Consider the following 20196-nt stretch of genomic DNA (forward strand, 5'->3'; position numbering starts at 1 on the left):
CTGCTGGACAGTTGTTGCATGGGTAGGAAGTATCATCCGGCTTTTAGCCTTGTGCCTAACGACACCAACTGAGGCGTAAAATGATCCCCCAGAAAATGTGCAAGGCTTTACCTCATTACTTAAAGATAAATCTTGGAGTCTGGTTCTGTTTCAGAAAATATGTGCTGAGTTATAACATTTGATTTATGTATGAAATTGAAATATAAATGATAGGCTCTGGCTTTTCAATTAGCCATCTGGATAGTTTAATATTTTGACATGTCTCTGTTGTAGCCAGGTTCTTTTGGGAGACAATTTACTGCCCCTGATCTCTTGAGGTATCACTGGAATCCCCATGTTGCTGTCCCACCTGTTAAAGAGTTAGGACATAGAAAGGGACATAAAATTTTTCTTTACGTTTCCTATCACCTCAGGGACAGATCTTGCTGAGCAGTCCTTCTGTTTGCTTCATAGGGTATGAAGATAGCTCAGCTGCCCATAAATACTGTGTGTATCAATGAAAAGGGACCTTTTGTTGCATAATACAAGTGATATGTGCGCTTTTTCTACCAGCCATTGGGTAACTATGGCAGCCCTGTCCATACCTAACATGGTAGAAGCTTCTTCAGGTAACTGGACCATAAACTGAGAAAATCAGTGATCAAAGTTCAGGGTATAGTTTTTGTGGCTTAAAATATAAATTTCAGGCATAGCAAGTCCTTCACTTATTCTTTCTGATTTATGTTGTGACTGACAACTGGTAAACAGCTCATTCGGAACATGAGTTAAAAAGAAAGTTTAACCAAGACAAAGTCAGTGATAGCAAAGAGGCAGGTTGGGTTAGACTTTTTTACACTCTCTTAGTATTAATAGACATTGAACATGGGGAGACCCGAGTATACTGCCCTAAAAACACACCTTTCCTGATTGCTTATAAATTACACAGAGGAGAGAAAGAACAGAAATTTTGGACACAGACCAGCAAGCATAGACCAGCAACTCCAGACCAACAAGCACATATCAGCCGGCATTAGCCAGCAAGCATGCTCTGGTGAACACAGGTAGCAAGTGCAGGTCAGGAGCCATTCTGTTCTCCTTAACGAACGGGCTAAAGTCAGCAGGGCGTGCAAATACCCTGCTCTTCTCTGGCCCTGCTGCTGCCTAGATTCAGGGCCCTCCGTTTATGTCCCTAGTCCCCTAAGCAAGATTTCCTGAGTGCTGCTTGGTTTGTCAGTGTAAACTATAACAAAAGATAGGACTTTTGTTATCTGTGTGTAATAACTTCCCATTTGTTTTTGTTTATCTTTTTAAAACTAGATTTCATCACATAGCTGCGTATCAGGCAAAAGAACTTGTATCACTAAAAATAACAGACATACAGTACACCTCAGGGTTCTGTTTAGTCTAAAATAGGACCTAAAAATGGGTGCCTGGGAGCCCTTGCTTCAACCCCAAAGCCAATGCTAGTTCAAGGTCACCCTATTTATTCTCTGCAAATAGTTCTGACTTTCTCTAATAAAATTTACTAGGATCCTCACCATTTTGCTTTTGCCAGTAAGTTCAAGGGAGGGACTGTGTGACTTGTAATGGCCATCTGGAGGTTTTGTCAGCTTTTTGTCCTCTAACAAGTGACATTGAACCTCAGAAAATATGACTGATTCCCAGTGGGCAGTGTATACTGGTGGGTGTTCAAGGGGGCTCTCTTAAAAGGACCATAATATCCTGGGTTCTCTATGACATAGCATAAGGTATGTGATAGGATCCAGACTAAAAATTCATCTGACAACAGTGGCCCTTGGTGATGACTCCCCTGTGCAGTGTCCATAGCTGTGTGCAGGATGAGATTGGTAGAGCCTGGCCATATTTCTGTCTTCTCTCTTACTCTATAGGATGAATACTAATGAGCTCACCACTACTTGTAAAAGGCCAAGGGACTGTTGTTTAGGTGATGTGATTGTGTGGGAAAGTAAAACTATGGTAATTGTTTTGACCTTTCAGCCAACTGATGTCTTGCCCTCTCATACTTATTACTCTGGGGTCCGTTTCCAAAAATATACATTTACAGAACCACAGAATTAAATGAGAAGCATAGGAAAATATCTGATTCCACTCATGTTCTATTTACAGATGTCTTTGTGCATCTATCCATGCTGATTCTAACTACTTCTGCTTCCTGCTCTAGTCCCTGACCCTCTCCACATCATTCATTTCTGATACCCACATGCCATCTCACCAGCAATCTCAGCTTTAAGCCACTGTTGGAAATAAAAATAACTTGTGTCACTTTCATAAATGTACAACCATATTAGAAAGGTATACTCAGCTTTAATTATGGACTGCTGTTGAGAAATGTACTTTGGAATAAGAACTCTGTCTCACCCTTCATTCTGTAGGGTTACCTGGTACTGTGTTGTCTTGGTGACCTCCAACCAGCTATGTCATTTATGGGTACCAAAGTTGTCTTCCCTAAAATCTTGGTTATTCCATTGCAGGCAATGGTTCCTCAGAGAGTGGGCTCTGGGTGAACATCAATCCCCTTTCCTCTTCTATGTTTAGGCCAAGGCGGTTTCATTTGGGGCCACCCATGCCTCCCAGATCTTTCCTTCAGAAAGCTGTTTGAGTGAAATTCAGGGAACAATTTGATAGCAAGAGCATAGGAGAGACACTTATTAATATGTAATGTCAAAACACATTGTTTACATGGTATTATGTGATATATGATAACAGTGTATCAATTTTGAGCACCACAAAAATCTTTAGCTTTACCTCAGCATGAAGGCAAATGAGTTTCCCTTAGCTTGACTGAGTTTAGAGATAAACTTCAGTGTAACAAAATGTATTTCACAGGAATTGTTTGATGTGGCACAGTTGGCTTATGAATCTCTTATCTATTCAAGGTTCACTCCTTAGAGTTATTAGTCAATTTAATTTGAACAAATGCCAGGATTACTAACTAATTAGAAGGATGCTGCTGAAGGCACATAGATGGGGAGAGAGTAAGTACTAGCCATGTGGGGTTTGTGACACTGTGCAGGTCTGATTTGCCTGATGCTGTCGTTTGGCTAAACATCACATATTATATTATTGTCACACAGATAAGCCGCAAGTGCATATCCAGATGACTTACCCTCTACAAGGCCTAACCCGGGAAGGAGATGCGCTTGAGTTAACATGTGAAGCCATCGGGAAGCCCCAGTAAGTTCTGAAGGCCAAGGTTGGCAGAGGGTCGTGAGCGGTAAATGTCACAACATGAAGATGTGCATTCACAACTCATTGGCCTGTCACCTGTCTGCTGCTGTAAAAAGGATGGATGACTTTTCAAAAAATGAAGAATATTCAATGAGAGGGGAAAAATACCTATAACTCTTAATGGTAGGATTGGTAGGAAAATGCCAGCTAACACTGAAATTCTGGAGAATTCTGTTTTATTGTTATCAATAGGCTGGGGGCTATTTTCTCTTACATAAAATTTCAACATACTGGGGCTGGGAAGGTGACTCAGCAATTAAGAGCCCCCACTGCTAGTGTAGAGAATCCAAGTTTGGTTCCCAGCACCCATATCAGGTGTCTCACAACAGGCATATCCCTCCAGCTCCAGGGGACCCAGAGCCCTCTCCTGAACTCCACGGATACCCACATACACATGCCCACACACAAAGACACACATGGATACACATGCAATAGAACATCTGCTAACAGCGATGTTCTTGCCATCGCTGGAAGATGGTTTTCTGAACTCTGAGGTATAGCATTTAGGGCCAGATGTAGACAGAAAAAGAGTTGTTTGCTAGAAAAGTACTGTACTCAACTGTGAAGCAGCTTTGTTAGTGAGGAGAGATTCAGGAACTGTCCTCAAGGAGAATGTCGCTGTCGCTGCCCAGAAGGACAGGAGAGGAGTGCTGACAGACTCTCATTGCTGAGGAGAGTGATGGAAATGCTCTGTTTATCTCTGCACAATAATCCAGCATGAACCACAAGAGGGGTGTGGTTTACCACTAACATGGCAAACAAGCCTGGAGGCTGTGCTACTGCAAATATCTCACAGTTTACTTAGAGAAGAGGGAAGAAAGGAGCTTTTCATCCTTCTAGTAAAACAAAATGTTTTACACTCTTTTAAAGGAAAAAAAAAAGCAAACAAATAAAAACCATCCCAATGTACTGAATCCTGAAATAGAAGGACAGGTCCAGTTGGGTTTAAAGAACTAAACTTTGAGGGGGAAAACAGCATTGAGCTCCCTCTGCTGTCCCTGTGCCATGGTTTCTTTTTTTCCCCTCACAGTTTGGGTAAGCAGCATCTCCACAGTTCTCCTATGCAGACATTGGAACATCTTCACAGAGCTTCCCTCCATATCCTCAGAGAGAACTCACCCTGTGATGATTGAAGAGCCAAGTGCCCTGTGTCAGAGGGAAGCCTGGCTCTGGCTAGTCCCTTCTTCCTCTCCCACTGTCCTTTATACATAGACTGGTTAGCCTTCCCTCTGCCTAAGGAGGCAGTGTTATAAAGGTAACCTTTAGAAGAAGGTTGATCAGGTTCTATTTAACTTCTTTTCTACTGCTGCTGGGTTATTTGATCCCAGCTTTGACAGAGCAGTCTTTTTCTCTTTTAAGCCCTTCAAAAAGATTGAGATCTTTCCTTTTGTAATCTGATTTATGCCCTAATTAGCAGCTTCCCTTGTCTCCCAAACAACCCTGTGAACCAAGGGAAAGCACTTCTCATGGGCCTCTGACTGTTTACAGCACCTGTGTTTTACCACAACACAACATTTATACTGTTTGGCTTGCTAACCTATATTTTGTTTCTGTATTTTTTTTTCCTGAAGAAGGTACTGTGTTCAATTGCATGTGCCACAGGGACAGTAAATTACATGTTTCCTTTAGGACATTTTTGCCAGAGAGGGTATTTGTTTGTTCCTCTCAAATTGGAAAGGGTATGTGGTTGCTTGAGCAAGCAGGCATTACTCTGTAGCAATCCCTCCTTGCATATTACCTATTTATTTTCTCAAGAAATTGCATACAATAAAAATGGTAATTTAACTTGCCATTATATATTGTGAATATTCTCAGTGCTTACCCCCACTGATTGTTTCAGCTGTCAAGCAGCAGGACGTGAGCTCTGATTGCCAGGCAGCCCCGTTTGCCACTGCCTACAAGGAGGACATATGCAGTACTAACTTTTAAATAATTTACTGCATTGTGATGACAAAGCCATATGTAATTAAAGAAAAATTGCAACTTCACATCCCATTTGAACAATGGAATGCTACTTGACAGACCTAACTTGAGAATCTGTTCGCCATTTATGAGTGGGTCTTTGCCCATGTCACTCCTCTTAGAAATAGTGGTAGGGATGGAAAGAAAATTGCTTGTGTGTTCAAACCCATGTGTTCCTTTCAAATAAAAGTTGGGGGCTGGGGGTATAACCTGGGGTGAATGCTTGCCTAGCACTCACCAGGCCCTTGGTTCTGTCTCTAGCATCACACATACCACACAAGAGAACATGTTTTCAGACATGCTCTTAGATATGCACTTGATTTCATAGGACCATGAGAGGTGTCTTGAGAAACACAGGTTTCCAGTTCAGTGAGTAAAAGATGGTTGGTGTGTATGCACTCTTCTCCCCAGAGTGTCTTGTCAAACTTGCTTTTCCTTAATGGCTGTCTTAAGATAGATGTTGTATTTTAAGTCACTAAGACTTACTTTGATAACCAGTTTCCATTGTTGGCCCTGAAGTGTTCACTTTGAGATGTGTTCTTTCATCATTAATCCAAGAACCAAATGCACTCACAGGGAAGGTGCAGCCATATCTGGGCTCAGAGGGCCAGTTGCTGATCAGGGCCAGATAGACAAGGTGGACAGTGGCATCTCAGGTGCAAGAGTCAGGCTAAAGGGAGAGGAAGTGATTGCATCTTTCCAGAATCAAAGTTTAGTTTTCCCAAAAATAGATCAAAACAAAGCTCTGTGTAAGCCAGGGCTGATGACAGAGGCCTGTAATCCAAGCTGCTCTGGGAGCAGAATCAGAAGATCACCTGATGTTTCAAGGGTAGCCTGGTCTACATACCAAGTTCCAGACCAGCTACCCAGAGAATAAATGGTAATTAAAGAAAGATGAGGATGTAGGCTAGTGGTAGAGCGACAGTGTTCAGTGCCCACCAGAGAAAGGAAGAGAGGCAGGGAGGAATGTTTGTGTGTTAAAGTCCATTTAAAACTCACAAGTAGCTTCCGAGCAAAGCAACATTTGATGTGTTAGTAACCATTAGGTTGTTGCATGCACCACTAGCCTAGACCTTTCATTTTTTCTCTCTTTCCAATTAATGAGATGATTAACAATGGATGAGCTCTACCCTGGCTGAATTGGTGTGAAACCACACAGCTGGGCATGTTGGCTTATTTGCTGACTTACTAAAGATGAATTGAAAGTCATAAGACTCGCTTATCAAGTCTTAAAGGTTTCTAAATACCTGATTATGTTTTTAAAAATCATATTCCAAACTTGCATCTGGCAGTTGCATGGTCTTAATTCTATGAATTTCATATCTCTCCAGTGGGTCCAGTTAATTGCATCACCCTGCATGTGATTGGTTTGCTGCACAGGTTAAAAACTGGATACAGATTACCTGAGTGGGGAATGACCCTGTGACCTGTCTTTTCTTACCTTCCCTCTGCAGGCCCGTGATGGTAACTTGGGTTAGAGTTGATGATGAAATGCCTCAACACGCTGTACTGTCCGGGCCAAACCTGTTCATCAATAACCTGAACAAAACAGATAACGGTACTTACCGTTGTGAGGCTTCTAACATAGTGGGAAAAGCTCATTCGGACTATATGCTGTATGTATACGGTACGTGAGAAGACTCCCCTACTCGCCCCTCTGCATGTAGCTGCTGTCTGGGCTTCACCCCCAAAGCCTTTGGTCAAATTGAAAACCAAAAAACCAGTTGGTGTCCTTCAGGAACTTAACGAAGCCTGGCCTGAGGTGGACCCCAGTGGTCCCCACCTGGGTCAACTGTGACTGTTCATCTCTCCCTCTGATCATGGGGGTTTCCCACAAGATCACAGTCTGTGGTCGTGCTGAGTAGGAAGTCAGTCCTCAGGCACAGGCCATAAAGATTATGTTAGAAGTAATGTCTGAAAAATTCAACCTTACCAATTAGTAGGGTTCAGCTTAGAAAGTTTATTCCCAGTGGGGTTTTTTTTTTTTTTCCCCTCCTATGATGCCTGGGTTAGCCTTTCTCCTGCTTTGATGAACAGAGCTATCTTATTTTCAACATGAAGCTATTAAATCTGGAAGGCTTTGCAAGCCAGTAAACACTCAAATACAAAGTCCTTGGTAGTTGCAAAAACCACGTACACCTTCTGTTTTACACAAATGCCAACTTTTAAAAATACGTGTTTTCTTAATCAACATCTTTCTACAGGATTGTTAAAACATATTAGAATTTTACTTTGGAATCAATAGATATGCATTGAACATCTGTGGTGTCAGGCATTTCCCATTGATATCTTGCTATTGATTTTGTTTATTGTTAGTATCTTCTATTTAGGTGAGAAGTACACTCTTCTTATAGTCTTGTGATATCAAATTGAATCTCTTCTCTTCCAATTGAAGTCTTCATTTTATACTAAGAAAAAGTCATGCACTGGCCCAATATATAATGAGTAACCAGAAGCATCAAAATCCTAATGTTATAAATATTTGAATATGGGGGCCACATTTCTGTCTTCATGCTAGCTTTGTAAACAATCCAAGTTAAGTTACAAATACGTGAACATAGGCATAGACACATAAATTATACATACGTATTTACACTGTACTGTCTCAGAACCTAGTCACCCTCCTTATGAGGTATCTTTGGACAGAGAAGTGTCCTTTATACCATACCTATATGAATATGAAGTTACAATCATTAGCCTATACCTGAGGGTTTCCTCCATTAGCACCTTTCCTCCATTAACAACCTTTCTAAACCTGCAACCCTTTAATCCATTCCCCATGTTGCAGTGACCCCAATCATAAAATTAGTTACTACTTCATAATTGTAATTTCACTACTATTATGAATCATAATGTAAATATCTGATATACAACCCCAAAGGGGTAAAGACTTACACATTGAGAACTGCTGCCTTAGCATAATGCAAAATTAAAAGATCCTGTCAAATCCCTATATATTTTCAAGCTTCTAAAGTATACCATCTCCTCAGTTTTCCTCAGTAGTTATACAAGTCTCCTCAGTTTTCCTCAGTAGTTAAGGAAATCCACAAAGAGAGAATGGCTCTGTTGTGTATGTGAGAAGGGGACACAGGGCAGCCAGTTTCCGCTGGATGTGCAGAGCAGCTCTGTTGCACTGTTTGGCATGGATGGAAGATACTTTCCTCTCTGTGCTTTTGCATACACCCGTTCCACCCTAAAGTCTGAGCCTTATGAAAGTGCACTCGACATTTGTGCCCAGGTTTATAGACATCAGTCTAGTTCTTTTTGCAGACTTCACATTACACAAAGCATTGATCACTTTCTGCCAGTCTGTGACACACTTCTCTGATTCAGAAGAAGTTCAATTTACAGTACCTTCTATTCCTACATCTCAAGATGAGAAGAGACATTTTGAGGCCTTTTTTGGAAAACATAATTTGGGAAATTCGCTTATAACCAGAATTTGTTGAGAGTGCCCTTCATGCTGTTTCCAGCATTGACAATTTTAGATGATCTCATCCAGTCTCCACAGTAACACCATGATTGTGTTATTTTTCATCCCATTCAACATATAATAAAATAAAGCTTAGAAGATCATAAAATATGACCTAATTCATAAGGTCCCCAGATTGCCTTAGGGCCACCATACTGTCATCCCAAAACCCACAGCAAAGTTTGTCTTTGCAATGTCTCTTATTCTCATGGCTTTCCAAGAGACCAAATCCCTTCAGAATAAGACTGGCCTTTCGAAACTGGCTCCCTGGACCACAGTGCATTATTTGAAAACCAAGTATTGTAGGAACTCACCTACTCAGGCAAGCATACCTGTATACAGGCATATCCATGATCCCATCCAGCTTCCTCTGGATCCTCTATCTCTTGGCCCCTGCTAGTGGCACCATTTGAATGGCGGGCTAGCATACTAAATGAAGTCTAGTAACAAAACATTCTAACAATTTGGGAAGGGATGGGCAGATCGTCTTTCCAAAGCAATATACCATGGTACTACAGCAATTTTTTTAAGTGCTCTGTAAACTAAGAGTTGATACACTTCTAAAATATTTAATTCTGGAAGTAACTTCTCTACTTGATGCATCTGGCTGGTTAGAGCCCATATCCCAGTTGGGTTTATTCTGTTAACATCCATGTTTCAAGCACAGCTCATTAGCTTCAGCCGTTTCTTCTTATGTGTGTTGTATGCTGCACATTGGTTTCAGGGCCTCTGGCATACCTGGTAAGCACTTACTGATGGGCTGCATCCCAGCCCACTGATTTCTTAAACAGTGGCCTTGTGCCACCCTTCTTACTGAAAGTGACCTCAGCAAGGACACGTCACCTGATAATGGAATCTGATTCATTCAGGGTTTCCTGAATCAGATGTGAAGGACAAGATTTGCCCAACAGTGATGGAGATCACTGAACATGTGCCATTTTTACATATTGAGATGTCCTGGTGACCTCTTCCTGACTTCTATCCCCTTGTTCATCTTGTCTGCCTTTTGGTTCATAATCATATCTTCAGATCATGTTCACACTCATTCTTAGCGTGTTGCACACATCATATGCTTTGTGCTATTGCATTTAGAAGTGGTTTTGAAAATAGCATTAGAGTACAGCAGGGCAAGTCTTCTGAGTAGCAATATTGCCGTTCAGTGGCAATACTACAATTGAAGCAAACAGAAAAGGAACATCATTTGTTTCCTAGATGGGCAGGAGGTACTCTCTGAACAGTTTACTTGTAGTGGAAGGAGGCAATGGCTGTCATGCTGGCTAGAGACGTCTCAGGATCTGTCTCTAGCTGGCACCTGCTGTTGATGTAAATGTGTCTAAATAAGTTGCCAATCACAAAAACAACTTTCTCACCTGTGGCTTCCATAAAACACACCAAAGGACAAGGCTATAATGATGCTCAGCCATTTCTTATCCTGTTCTCTTTAAAAGATAATTTTAATTTTAAATTTCATCATTCCTACCTCCTAGAATGAGACTTTGCCTGGAGTCCCCCTTTTTTTTTTTTTACTCATTGGAGGCTGCATTAAACAACAGTTTAATTTGCTTGTTTCCACATCTTCAAGGAGAAAAGTGTGTCATAAAGCAGAAACATTTGCTGTTGGTTCTTATCAAATTCATGCAAGTATGATTGTGTGAGAGAAGCAGTTGGTTAAGAAAATGAAAACCTTTGATTATCGATCAATGATCATCATCATTTCATGCAGACTTTGCAGCCAATCACCAAAAGAGTCATTCCATCAGCTTCCAGGAAGTTGTGCCAAACCCAGTAAAGGTGCAATGTATAATTAAAGTTTTGATGTATTAATTAGACAATCCGAGAGCTCACTTGAAGATAAAAGGACACCAGATGTGTCAGGGAGAAAAAGTTGACGTGCTTTAGATAAAATTTAAAATCAAAAGCCTTCAAATCGTCCTCTGCTCTATTATAGCAGAATGATTGCTTAGTTCAAAGTCTTGCTGACAATTTAACATATTCAGTTTGATCATCTGGGCTTAGATTTTTTTTTTTTTTTCGTTCTTTGCCCTTTCCTTATCCCCAAATAATTTTTGAGATGATAGAAGATACAGTGTATCAACTACCAGACAGAGGCTTCCTATCAGATTCCTGGATTTGAGGGTCAAATCTCATTTATATTTAGCTCTCTTGTTTACAAGGTGGAAGATGTTCTTTCATTTTTATCATTGTGGTCCACTTAGGTCAAGCTTTTAACACGAGCAAAGGCAACTTATTAATATTTATAAGGTGTAAAAATTTATTGACTTTTAAAAAATAACATCTCAGTAAAATCTCACTTGCCTGGAACTTGGTACTCTGTCTATGGTGACATTCTCTCTTCTTTGTACTTATTATGGATACAGAAGTGGTTTTCCTTCCTGCTGGGATGTATTGATGGAGAATAATGAAGTTAGCATTTGCAGAGAGCATGTGTGCAGTGCCACCTTCATCCTTGGCTGATACAAGCCCTTTAAATGCAGCAGCCCCTTCTCCTCTTTCCTCCCATCTGTGAAGTAGAAAGGGACAGCCATTGTGCTTTCTTGGCACTGAGGTGACTTAGCCTTGCCTTTAAGATCTGGCAGGGTTAGTGGTTTTGCGTATTTAGATCCCCCCCCCACCTCACTTTTCTGTTTCCTGTTCACTTCATGAATAAGAAAGCTGTTCTTCTTTTCTTAGCTCTTCCAACTAAGGCTTTGAGGTATAGTTCCATGCCTGTGTCTCTGAGGGGAAGGAACCTGGTGGTTTAAAGGAGGACACCATCCAACCAGCATCTCAGTGTCTCCATGCCTTTGTTTGTCATTACTTGTCATTGTTGTGTTCAGCATTGTGGGTTTGATTTTCCTTTTTTTTTTTATCCAGATCCCCCCACAACTATCCCTCCTCCCACAACAACCACCACCACTACCACCACCACCACCACCACCATCCTTACCATCATCGCAGGTATGGTACCATCATTGCCACTGGAAATGTCCTAATTGTATATTGTCTTTCTGGTATAAACAAAGAGAAGCCTAGCTGTCCCCTCTGAGCCTAACTGTTCCTTTACTTTAGAATTCCAGAGACACTTGATGCTATACTCTTTAATTGAATCTTAAGGATCTGGGGGGAGCTTTAACATCTGAGCCTTTAACAGATCAGATGACTTACCTTACTCAGTGTGAGGGGATTCTTTTTGAAGCATCACCACCCAAAGCCAAAACACTAGGAAAAATGGCAGCCTGGCTACTAGAGAACCCTCCAGTAGCTTCTGCTTGGCCACAGCTGGTGGAATGGTAAGTATTGTGGCCTGGATCATGTCCTGATCTAAATTTCATCTTAATCCAGATGAAGAAAATACAAGCATTAAATTTCGGCATGCCTTCTTGGGTCACACTACAGAATGCACTGTCGTCCTCCTTCCTCCAATGAGTGCCTGCTGGCACTATGGCTGCATGGGCCCCTGATTGCCCGGGAGATTGCAGGGTTCAGAGGGAGCCAGTCTTTTCCAAGCTAAGCACTCAATGTGCACCACCTCTTTTTTATGTGGCTTCCCTCCTCATCCTGGTGCCCACCCAAATAGTTTGATGTTGGTGACTGTGCTCCTTAGCTTTCTTCTGTCATAACAAGGGAAGATAGCTTTTGGCTGTACCATACCTACTCAGATGTGTAGAACTTCCTTAGACCAGGCCATCCCCATCTGTTGCTTCCAAGTGTCTACTCTAAGGAAAGATAGAATCTCTTGGAAAAAGTGACTTTGCCACTGAGGTCTTGTTACCTGGCAAGTGTCTGAGGTCCCTTTCAACCATGAGCTCAGCCATTCCATCCCTGGACTCCTTGATACCCACTGAATATCTCACTTGGTGCTCTTCATATTCAGCTCTTTAGCACCCAAGGTCCAGCAGCCACCTTCTAGGATCACGTTGATTTTTTTCTGGAGAAATTTTATTTTCCATTTGCCAGAGTACAGAGTGCTCATGAGAGAGGAGGCCTCATCAGCAGATCTTACAGTGCATCGTCTAATCCAAGTTTCTTCACTTTGCAGCTATTGCAGTGGGACAAAGAACTCTGCCATAACCCACCATTGAAGGGCTTCCTAAATACTGATTACAAACACCTGTGCCTATTCTAAATGTTACACCTCCTGAAAAATCCATCAATTGGTGTTGTGTCTCACTCTAAACCTGGCTCCATCTAGAAAATTTGCTTCCTAATTCTTGTCTGTGTGTTTCTGCTTGGGCTGTCAGTTCCCCCTTGCTTCTTAGTAAACTCAGTTTTGTGCATAGTAAACCAATCCCTGACACTTCTGTATCATTCATTAGCATATCAACGATGTTCCTCCTCCTCTGGATGTCCATAGCAGCCTTACTGCCAGTGCTTCATCCTAAGAATTCAGTTCCTCATCTTTTGTCTAGCTAGTAAACCGGAGTGCGTGTGTACTTTTTTATTGTATTTTGTTTGGCTGGCATTGCTGGAGGTGGAACACAGGGCCTCTGGAATACCAGGCAAGCACTGTATAGCTGAAATATATCCTCAGTCATGTGCTTTTCTTACCAGGTTTCATAGTTTCCTGTGAAAGGCCCTTGGGATGTCAGATAAATAACCAAATTGTGTAGATATCATTAGCAGTGTGTTTGTCTTTGGAGAAGTATGACCTAGCCTTATACCTCCCATGGTAGAAAGTTCTATTTATGTATCTATAGGGGTTTATATCTGAAGCCAATAAAGTCCTCACTCACTCTGTATATAAACTCCCCATTTTTCTTGAATGTGGAACGACACTTTTCATTTGTGACTGGCCTCATCACTGGCTTAAGGTGTTTTTTCTTTTCTTATTTCTTTTTTTCTTTTTCTTTTATTTTTTTTTTATTTTTTTTTTTTTCTTTAAGAGCGTTAGCATTCCCTGACTCTTCTCCATCACCACAATCAATCTCTCAAGTCACCTGAGTTGCTCTAATTCACAGCTCTTAATCTTTTGCTCCCAAGGACCTTCTTCTCCTCTGAGGTACTTCAGCATCTACAACTCATGTGATCACAGTTCTGACTTCACAGACTCCATCTAAAAAGAAATTCTTAGAATAAACAACACCATATTTCTGTCCACAGCAGAGATGCCTTTAATTGGAATGTGTCTACTTCTGTCCCTGCCACTGGCCTCTCAGTTCAAAATAACTCAACATGATGTCACAGGTTCACCTCTGTCTGTGGGTGTTAGCACTCAAATGCTGTCTACACACCAAATGCATCTGTGGTAATGAATGCCCAGATCTTCAGTGGCACAGCCAAGAGTCATTAAACTAAAATTGCTACTAAAACAACCTTGTGGAATCGTTCACCTTAATGGATGTGGTCTTTCAGGGTTACTGTGTCTTAACAAGCCACATTCTATGTATTTATTTTGCCCAGAAAGCAATCTGTAGAATTTAACATTTGTTCCTTTCTCCGAACAGATTAAAGGTTGTGGACTTGGGTGGTTCTGTGTCCCATTTTATAGGTCCAGGCTATCCTCTAGATTTAGATTGGTTCCTAAAGAATCTTCCAGACTGAATCCTGACAAATGGATAGTTAATTTCCACTCCTCCTCTCTCTTCTATTGTTTAGTACATTTACAGTCATCATTAGCCTTAAAAGCTTCAACAGCTGAATCCAGTGACAGTAACATAAAGCTGGGGCTCTAAAAAGAAAAAGAAGCAGCTGAAGTCAGCTATTTCTTTCCTCCTATGTCAAGAGCAGTAACTGAAACCCATTCCCCAGGTCAGAGTGTCATTGCCAGAAAAATGTACAAATGCAATAGAAAAATATTTTTAAGCTAACAGGTCCTGGTTGATTTCTGATTTCTCCAAAAGAAGCATTGCATGGTATGGCTGTCTTTGATCTTCCCTAACAAGGGTAATAGCATTGTCCCTATGCTACAGCTCCATTCTAGAGACCCTTGAAGGGGAGGAATCATGTACTCCTCCAACTGTCCTAACCAACACTCCCTAAATCTTACATTTTCTAGTTTCCTAGAAAAGCAGTGGACTTTGCATACTGTCCTCTCCACTTGCAGATCTGGTGATTTGTCAGTCACACTTGAATAGTAGCCCTCCCTGTCTAAGGAAATTTATCTGCAGTGTGTTAAGTACCGAAAAGAATATTCAGTCTGGCCATGGTATGCACTCCTTTAATCCCAGGGGAGGCAGAGGCAGGTGGATCTCTGTGAATTGGAGGCCAGCTTGATCTTTATAGTGAGGCTTTGTCTCAAAAAAGAAATTGGTATCCAGCTGCCATATCAGCAGAGTTGTAGCTTCATCATTGACATTATTCTAAGACCTCTCCACATACAAAACAATTTGAGGATGGAATTAGGCGAGAAGCTATGTAGCACCTCCTTGGCATTTGCCCTAAAGTTCACAGGTTATCTCTCATCTTTTCTGCTTGTAGACATTAAGCTCACTTGAGTCTGTTCCACTCTTGGCTTTGGGAATCCCCCCACCCTTTGTATTTTATTTTTTATCACATCAAGTCATCCATGGGGTTTCTTCATTTGTGACAGTAAATGCCACGGCCTGGGAGAACAAACCAGGTGAATTGTTTGACATTTCTTCTTAGGCAAACTAATGTTTTAGGGCTAGTATCAGTTCCTGTCTCTGTTGGCAATAGCTTTAACCTCTTCCTTTATTGGGTCAGGCTTCCTTCCAGAAACTTCTTTGGGAAAGCATTCTATGTTTCTCTCCTTAATTAACCTGGATATTGTATTGTTCCTGCCTGGTGGAGTCCTGACTTGGGTGCTTGATAGAGAGTGCCATGAAAAATTCTCAGCATTCAACCATGCACACTCTTTAACAGTTTAGGTACAAAATCCAGGCCAGGGGGAGCTCAACCTGTAGGTCACACTATACAGGCAACTGCCATAAATGAAAGAAAGGAAGGGAGGAAGGAAGGAAGAAAATAGCCTTAGAATAAGAATGAATAGCTATAGGGCCAGATTGTGAGATGCATTTAAATATTCTTTCATAAAAGTGAAGTAGGTCATTTCTAAATGAGTTTTTCTCCTTTTTAAAGGCATGTATTCAATTAAATATTTGGTGTTTCTTGGAAAAGAAAATAGCAAGGTTTCTCTTATTGATGTCAAAGCACTCAAAAGCCAATATGCCTGGGAGAAAGTGACTCCAAGCCTCAGGCCCATGTTATTGTTTGGGCTTTCACAGCTTGATATCATAGGCTTTTTTCAATGTTAATGTGGGTCAGATCCTATTTTTTTAAAAAAAAAAGACAGACACAGGCTTTATCCTTTAGTGATATTTGGAGAGTTTGCCAATAAGGGCACTTATACCTAGCATGTAAGTTTGACGTTAAGCAGAGAGCACGTGTACTTGGTGCTAAGTCTGTGGTGTGACCATCTAAGTAGTAATGGAGCTTTGTTTCACACAGAGGTTTCAGTTCCCCCTCTCTGCTGAGCCTAATGATTCCAACCCTGTGCTGCTGATATTGGCAGGATGCAAGGGCTATACACTGATCTGCTTTTACGTATCCATTCCACTGCCCACAGGGCATGCAGAAAAGGACTCCTTAAAGTCCTTCCTTGTGGTTGAGAGATGCCATACAGCTGTAGTGTTAGGTGTCAAAGGCAACAGGTGCCACAGGAGAGTATCACAGAAGTGCTCTTTGCTCCATGCCATCAAAGAACAGATAGAATATATGTACAAAAGAGTAGCATTTGGAAATTAAGCATGAAGAAGCCATAGTACTTCTAGCATCTCTCTTCAAGGTGTGTCTATGCTGCCTAGAATAAGCTCCTCCTTTTCTAGGAAACCAACATCCTTCATCCTAGAGCATTGACTGAATTGTCTAATTCCTATTATTGTCATTACTCCAATAATACACTCTTCCCTCATGTACACTTACAGAGTATAACTAATAGACCAGTATGCCTGAGGAGAGGATAATGAGCCTCTTTTTACCCAGTAGACCACCTTTGCCTGTCTATTTCTTTTCATACTGTCCTGTCTACAGTTTCATTTTCCAGTAATTGTAAACCCACTACCTATTGCCTCATCCAGCCACCATTGACCAATGCTGGTTTAGGAAGGAACAGAAAAAAAGTAAGAGAACTGCAAATATTGGATTCAAGTTAAAAAAAAAAAAAAAAAAAAAAAAAACAGTGAGGGGTGGAAAGTGAGGTGAGGTGTCTTTATTCTACTGTTTCTATTGTTTCTATCATACTTTTCCTAAGTGCTTGTTCTTTTTTAAAAAATTAGACCTGGAGATAGAAAACCAACCATTTTCCGTGCTCAACATCTGTCAGCAAAGCACATAATAATAGTAGCACAAATATGGATTTCTTGCAATTCAGAAGTGATACCCAGAGCTCTCCCAGTGGTAGGAATATGGGAATAAAGGGCACAGTCTTCCGGGATCTCATGCAAGATGAGAAGATGAGTGAGTGTCAGTCAGCCTTACAGAGCCCCTCCCTCCTTTTCTTGTGGCACCCCTGCAGGACTCCCAGCTCTGCCTCCCCTGGCTTGTGTCCGGATCCCTTGGTTTGTTCCCACTGGCATTCAAAGACAATGCCATAGGGATTGTTTTCCTTGTTAAAGGAAACCACTCTACAGATTCTGATTATTTTGCAGAACATCTGGTTTGCAAATGAGAAGAACTCTGGGGCATGGACTGCACAGAGTGAACAATTTTGAAGAAGCTTTTAACAAAACTTGAAATCGCTTAACAACAACAAAATCAGCTCCCTTCCTGCTGCTCTAGGGCTCACAATCTTCACTCTAAGGTGAAGGTGACATTTTGAAAGTAAGCTAGGGCAGGGGAGGTATCTCCATGGGTAAAGTGCTTGTTCCTCAAGCACAAAAGCCTAAGTTAGGATCCCAACACTCATGAAAGAAACTGGGTATGGTAGTGTGTGCTTATAGTCCCAGCACTTGGGAGCAGAGACAAGAGGATCCCAGGAGCTTACAGACACCCAGTCTGGACAAAATGGCCGGCTCCAGGATCAGTAAGAGGCTCTGCCCAAAACAAACAAACAAATAAATAAGTGGGTGGAGACAGGGTTGAGAAGGGCCTGGTGTCAACCCTTTCCTCCACATGCACTCACACAGGTAAGTACGCACACTCATAAACAATACTTGTTAACCCCATACACAAGTAAAAGAGCTTTCCTACGTAGAGCACTTCGGTTTAAGCCTTTTAGCTTAGCTCTGTTCTTAGCCACTTTCTCCATCATTAAGGAATGGTCAGTTAATTAAGCAGAACATAGGTGGCAAGGAAATTAATTGGAAAACCAGTAGAAAATACATTTCAAACTCAAATTTTCCAGCACTTATTTTTTTCTTTCAACAGATTTCAAATAAGTTGAAGTGGGCGAAGGAGAAAGAAAAATACCCATATTTAATCTATATTGGCAAGCACAGCACAGCTATGAAGTAAAATTGTCGGGGGAATTCTTTGCCTGCCCTGGTGCTGAGATTTAAAGCCCCTCCATAGCAGAGACTGAAGAGGAATTCAATTAAGAAAGCCTGTTGGTTCCGTATTGACTTTAGTTAAGAAAATAAACTAGGGGAAAGTGTATTAAAATGTTGCCAGGCTGCTTGTCCCACTTCCCTCTAAGCTTACGGCCAGCAAAACAGGGCAGTTTGAAATTCTTGCAGCTAAGCTCTGCTCTAGGGTAAGCTAGTTTCTCTAGGTTGTACCTACAGCAGTTTCTAATGTCCACCCTGAACTCACGTAGCCTTACCATGACTCTGTGTCATAATGCAAGAACATCTCAGATCAATTGGTAAGCAAAGTATTTAAGGTGGTGAATTTAATTTTGTTCTAGGATTTTCATTTTCATTTATGGCACCCGTTGTGTTAGAGACCACGGACTAATTTATGGATTAGTTTTAAGCCCCCAGTCTGTCACACTCAATGAACAATTCTGAGTTGGAGAGAATCCATCTGAAAGGATTAGAACAGGCCACAGTGGGGCTTACACATGACTGTTTCTACTAAATATTGCCCAGTAGCCTCTCAGGCAGGTTCTAGTTTTTATTTTGTCAGTTTTGTTTGTTTGATTCCCTCTCTTCTTGGCTACTTGGTTAAGTGGCTATTTACTGTCTCTAACCTTCTGACCTCACACGACACTGTAGCTTTTTCATTTTACAAATACTTTTTTTTTTTTACTTCTTTTTCAGTTTGTTGCTCAGAGAGAGATATCCTTATAGTTTAATTTTTCTTCTCTGTTTCAATACACATATTTAATTTTGCAAATATCTTACACCTCAACGTGAAATATCTGTGGTTGTTTTGTTGATTTGAGGTGGAGGCATGTTAACTGTTTGCAGGACTGTGAAGCTAAGAAGGGAAGTCAGTGTTGCGACATGAGTACCTTCCAGATCATTGTGGGTCCTAGCTCACATACCTTCTTTTTATTGTAGACTCATGAACCAGCTAGGAATGCCGAAGAACACTTTACATACACTCAGCGTTTGTGAGAACATGGGTTGACTTTGTTTTATTTGTTTGTTTCATCCTTCCTTTTAAACCATATAAAATAATACACAAATACATTTGTCCTCAGTATTATTTAAACTAGAGACAACTTTTTGTGACCTATTTTCTCACAGGCCTAGCTAGCTCAAAGGCTTTTTTTTTTTTTTTTTTTTTTAAGACAAAACAATGAGATTTAAAAACCTTTGTGAGGGCAGCTAGACACTATTTCAAGCCATTTATTGCATTTATAACTTACACTGGAAATGTTTGCATTTATTTACCCATAAAATTAAAATACTATAAGATGTTCCAGTGAACACCCAGAAGCTGATTCTTGGGGTGGGGGTGAACTTGCACTTTTTTCCACTCTGATGAAGACACCCTACTAAATCATGCTTCACAGCTCTGGACTCAGTGCCACAGAGCCAAGCTGTCTATGATTTCTGCATGGTGTCATAATGCAGTTATGAAGGAGATTCAGATCCTGTCCTAATGTGCTCCCCTACACACACAATGAGGAGCACACAGTCACTTCTAAAGCATTGTCCCTTCTCTCTTGACTTGAAGTAGCCTCTGCTCGGGTCTTATACATACCAGATGCTCTGTGAGAAAAGAGTCAATAGCTCCCCAGACACACTCTTAATCCCCACTTAAACCCCATAGCCAACCTGTGTTCCTGCTACAGCAGCCCATCCTTTGATGCTCATAGGTTTGCCATTTCCAACTGCAGTAATCATGTTGTTTGACTTGAATATGTGTCTGCTTAACTGTTTTAGAGTGTTTTTCCTCAATATCCCTTTTTCTTTTCTGTTGGGTTCAATTGATGGATTTCACATCCCTAGAGTTGGGAGCAAAATGCACTGTGGCCGTGGCTGCGTTTATTGTCTGCTGCCCATGTAAGAGCTGATGCCTGGCTTCATCTGGTTTAATTTTGTCATGAAGCTGACATGTTGTAATACAGGAAGACAGTAAATTGGGATAATTGGTCAATGCTGAGATCTGATTTTATGACACCCCCCCCTTTTTTTTTTTTTTCATTTTATACTAATGATTTACCTGGTTTAAAAAAAAAAAAAAAG

At 41.1% G+C, this 20196-nt stretch overlaps 1 protein-coding gene across 12 annotated transcripts in view; it reads left to right on the forward strand.

Annotated features, from left to right (window-relative positions):
* Cadm1 (cell adhesion molecule 1) overlaps positions 1-20196 on the forward strand; it is a 320371-nt gene that overhangs the window by 274667 nt on the left and 25508 nt on the right. For 6 of the 12 annotated variants that reach the window (XM_051197341.1, XM_051197343.1, XM_051197348.1 and 3 more), the window contains exons 6-8: positions 3075-3174; positions 6645-6817; positions 11537-11620. In XM_051197341.1, the coding sequence (XP_051053298.1) occupies positions 3075-3174; positions 6645-6817; positions 11537-11620 (357 nt within the window). The remainder of the gene's footprint in view (positions 1-3074; positions 3175-6644; positions 6818-11536; positions 11621-20196) is intronic. The other 6 variants (XM_051197346.1, XM_051197350.1, XM_051197352.1 and 3 more) reach the window with 1 other exon arrangement.

Source organism: Phodopus roborovskii, unplaced genomic scaffold (genome assembly GCF_943737965.1).
Source record: "Phodopus roborovskii unplaced genomic scaffold, PHOROB, whole genome shotgun sequence".
In the NCBI taxonomy this organism is placed as follows: Eukaryota; Metazoa; Chordata; class Mammalia; order Rodentia; family Cricetidae; genus Phodopus; species Phodopus roborovskii.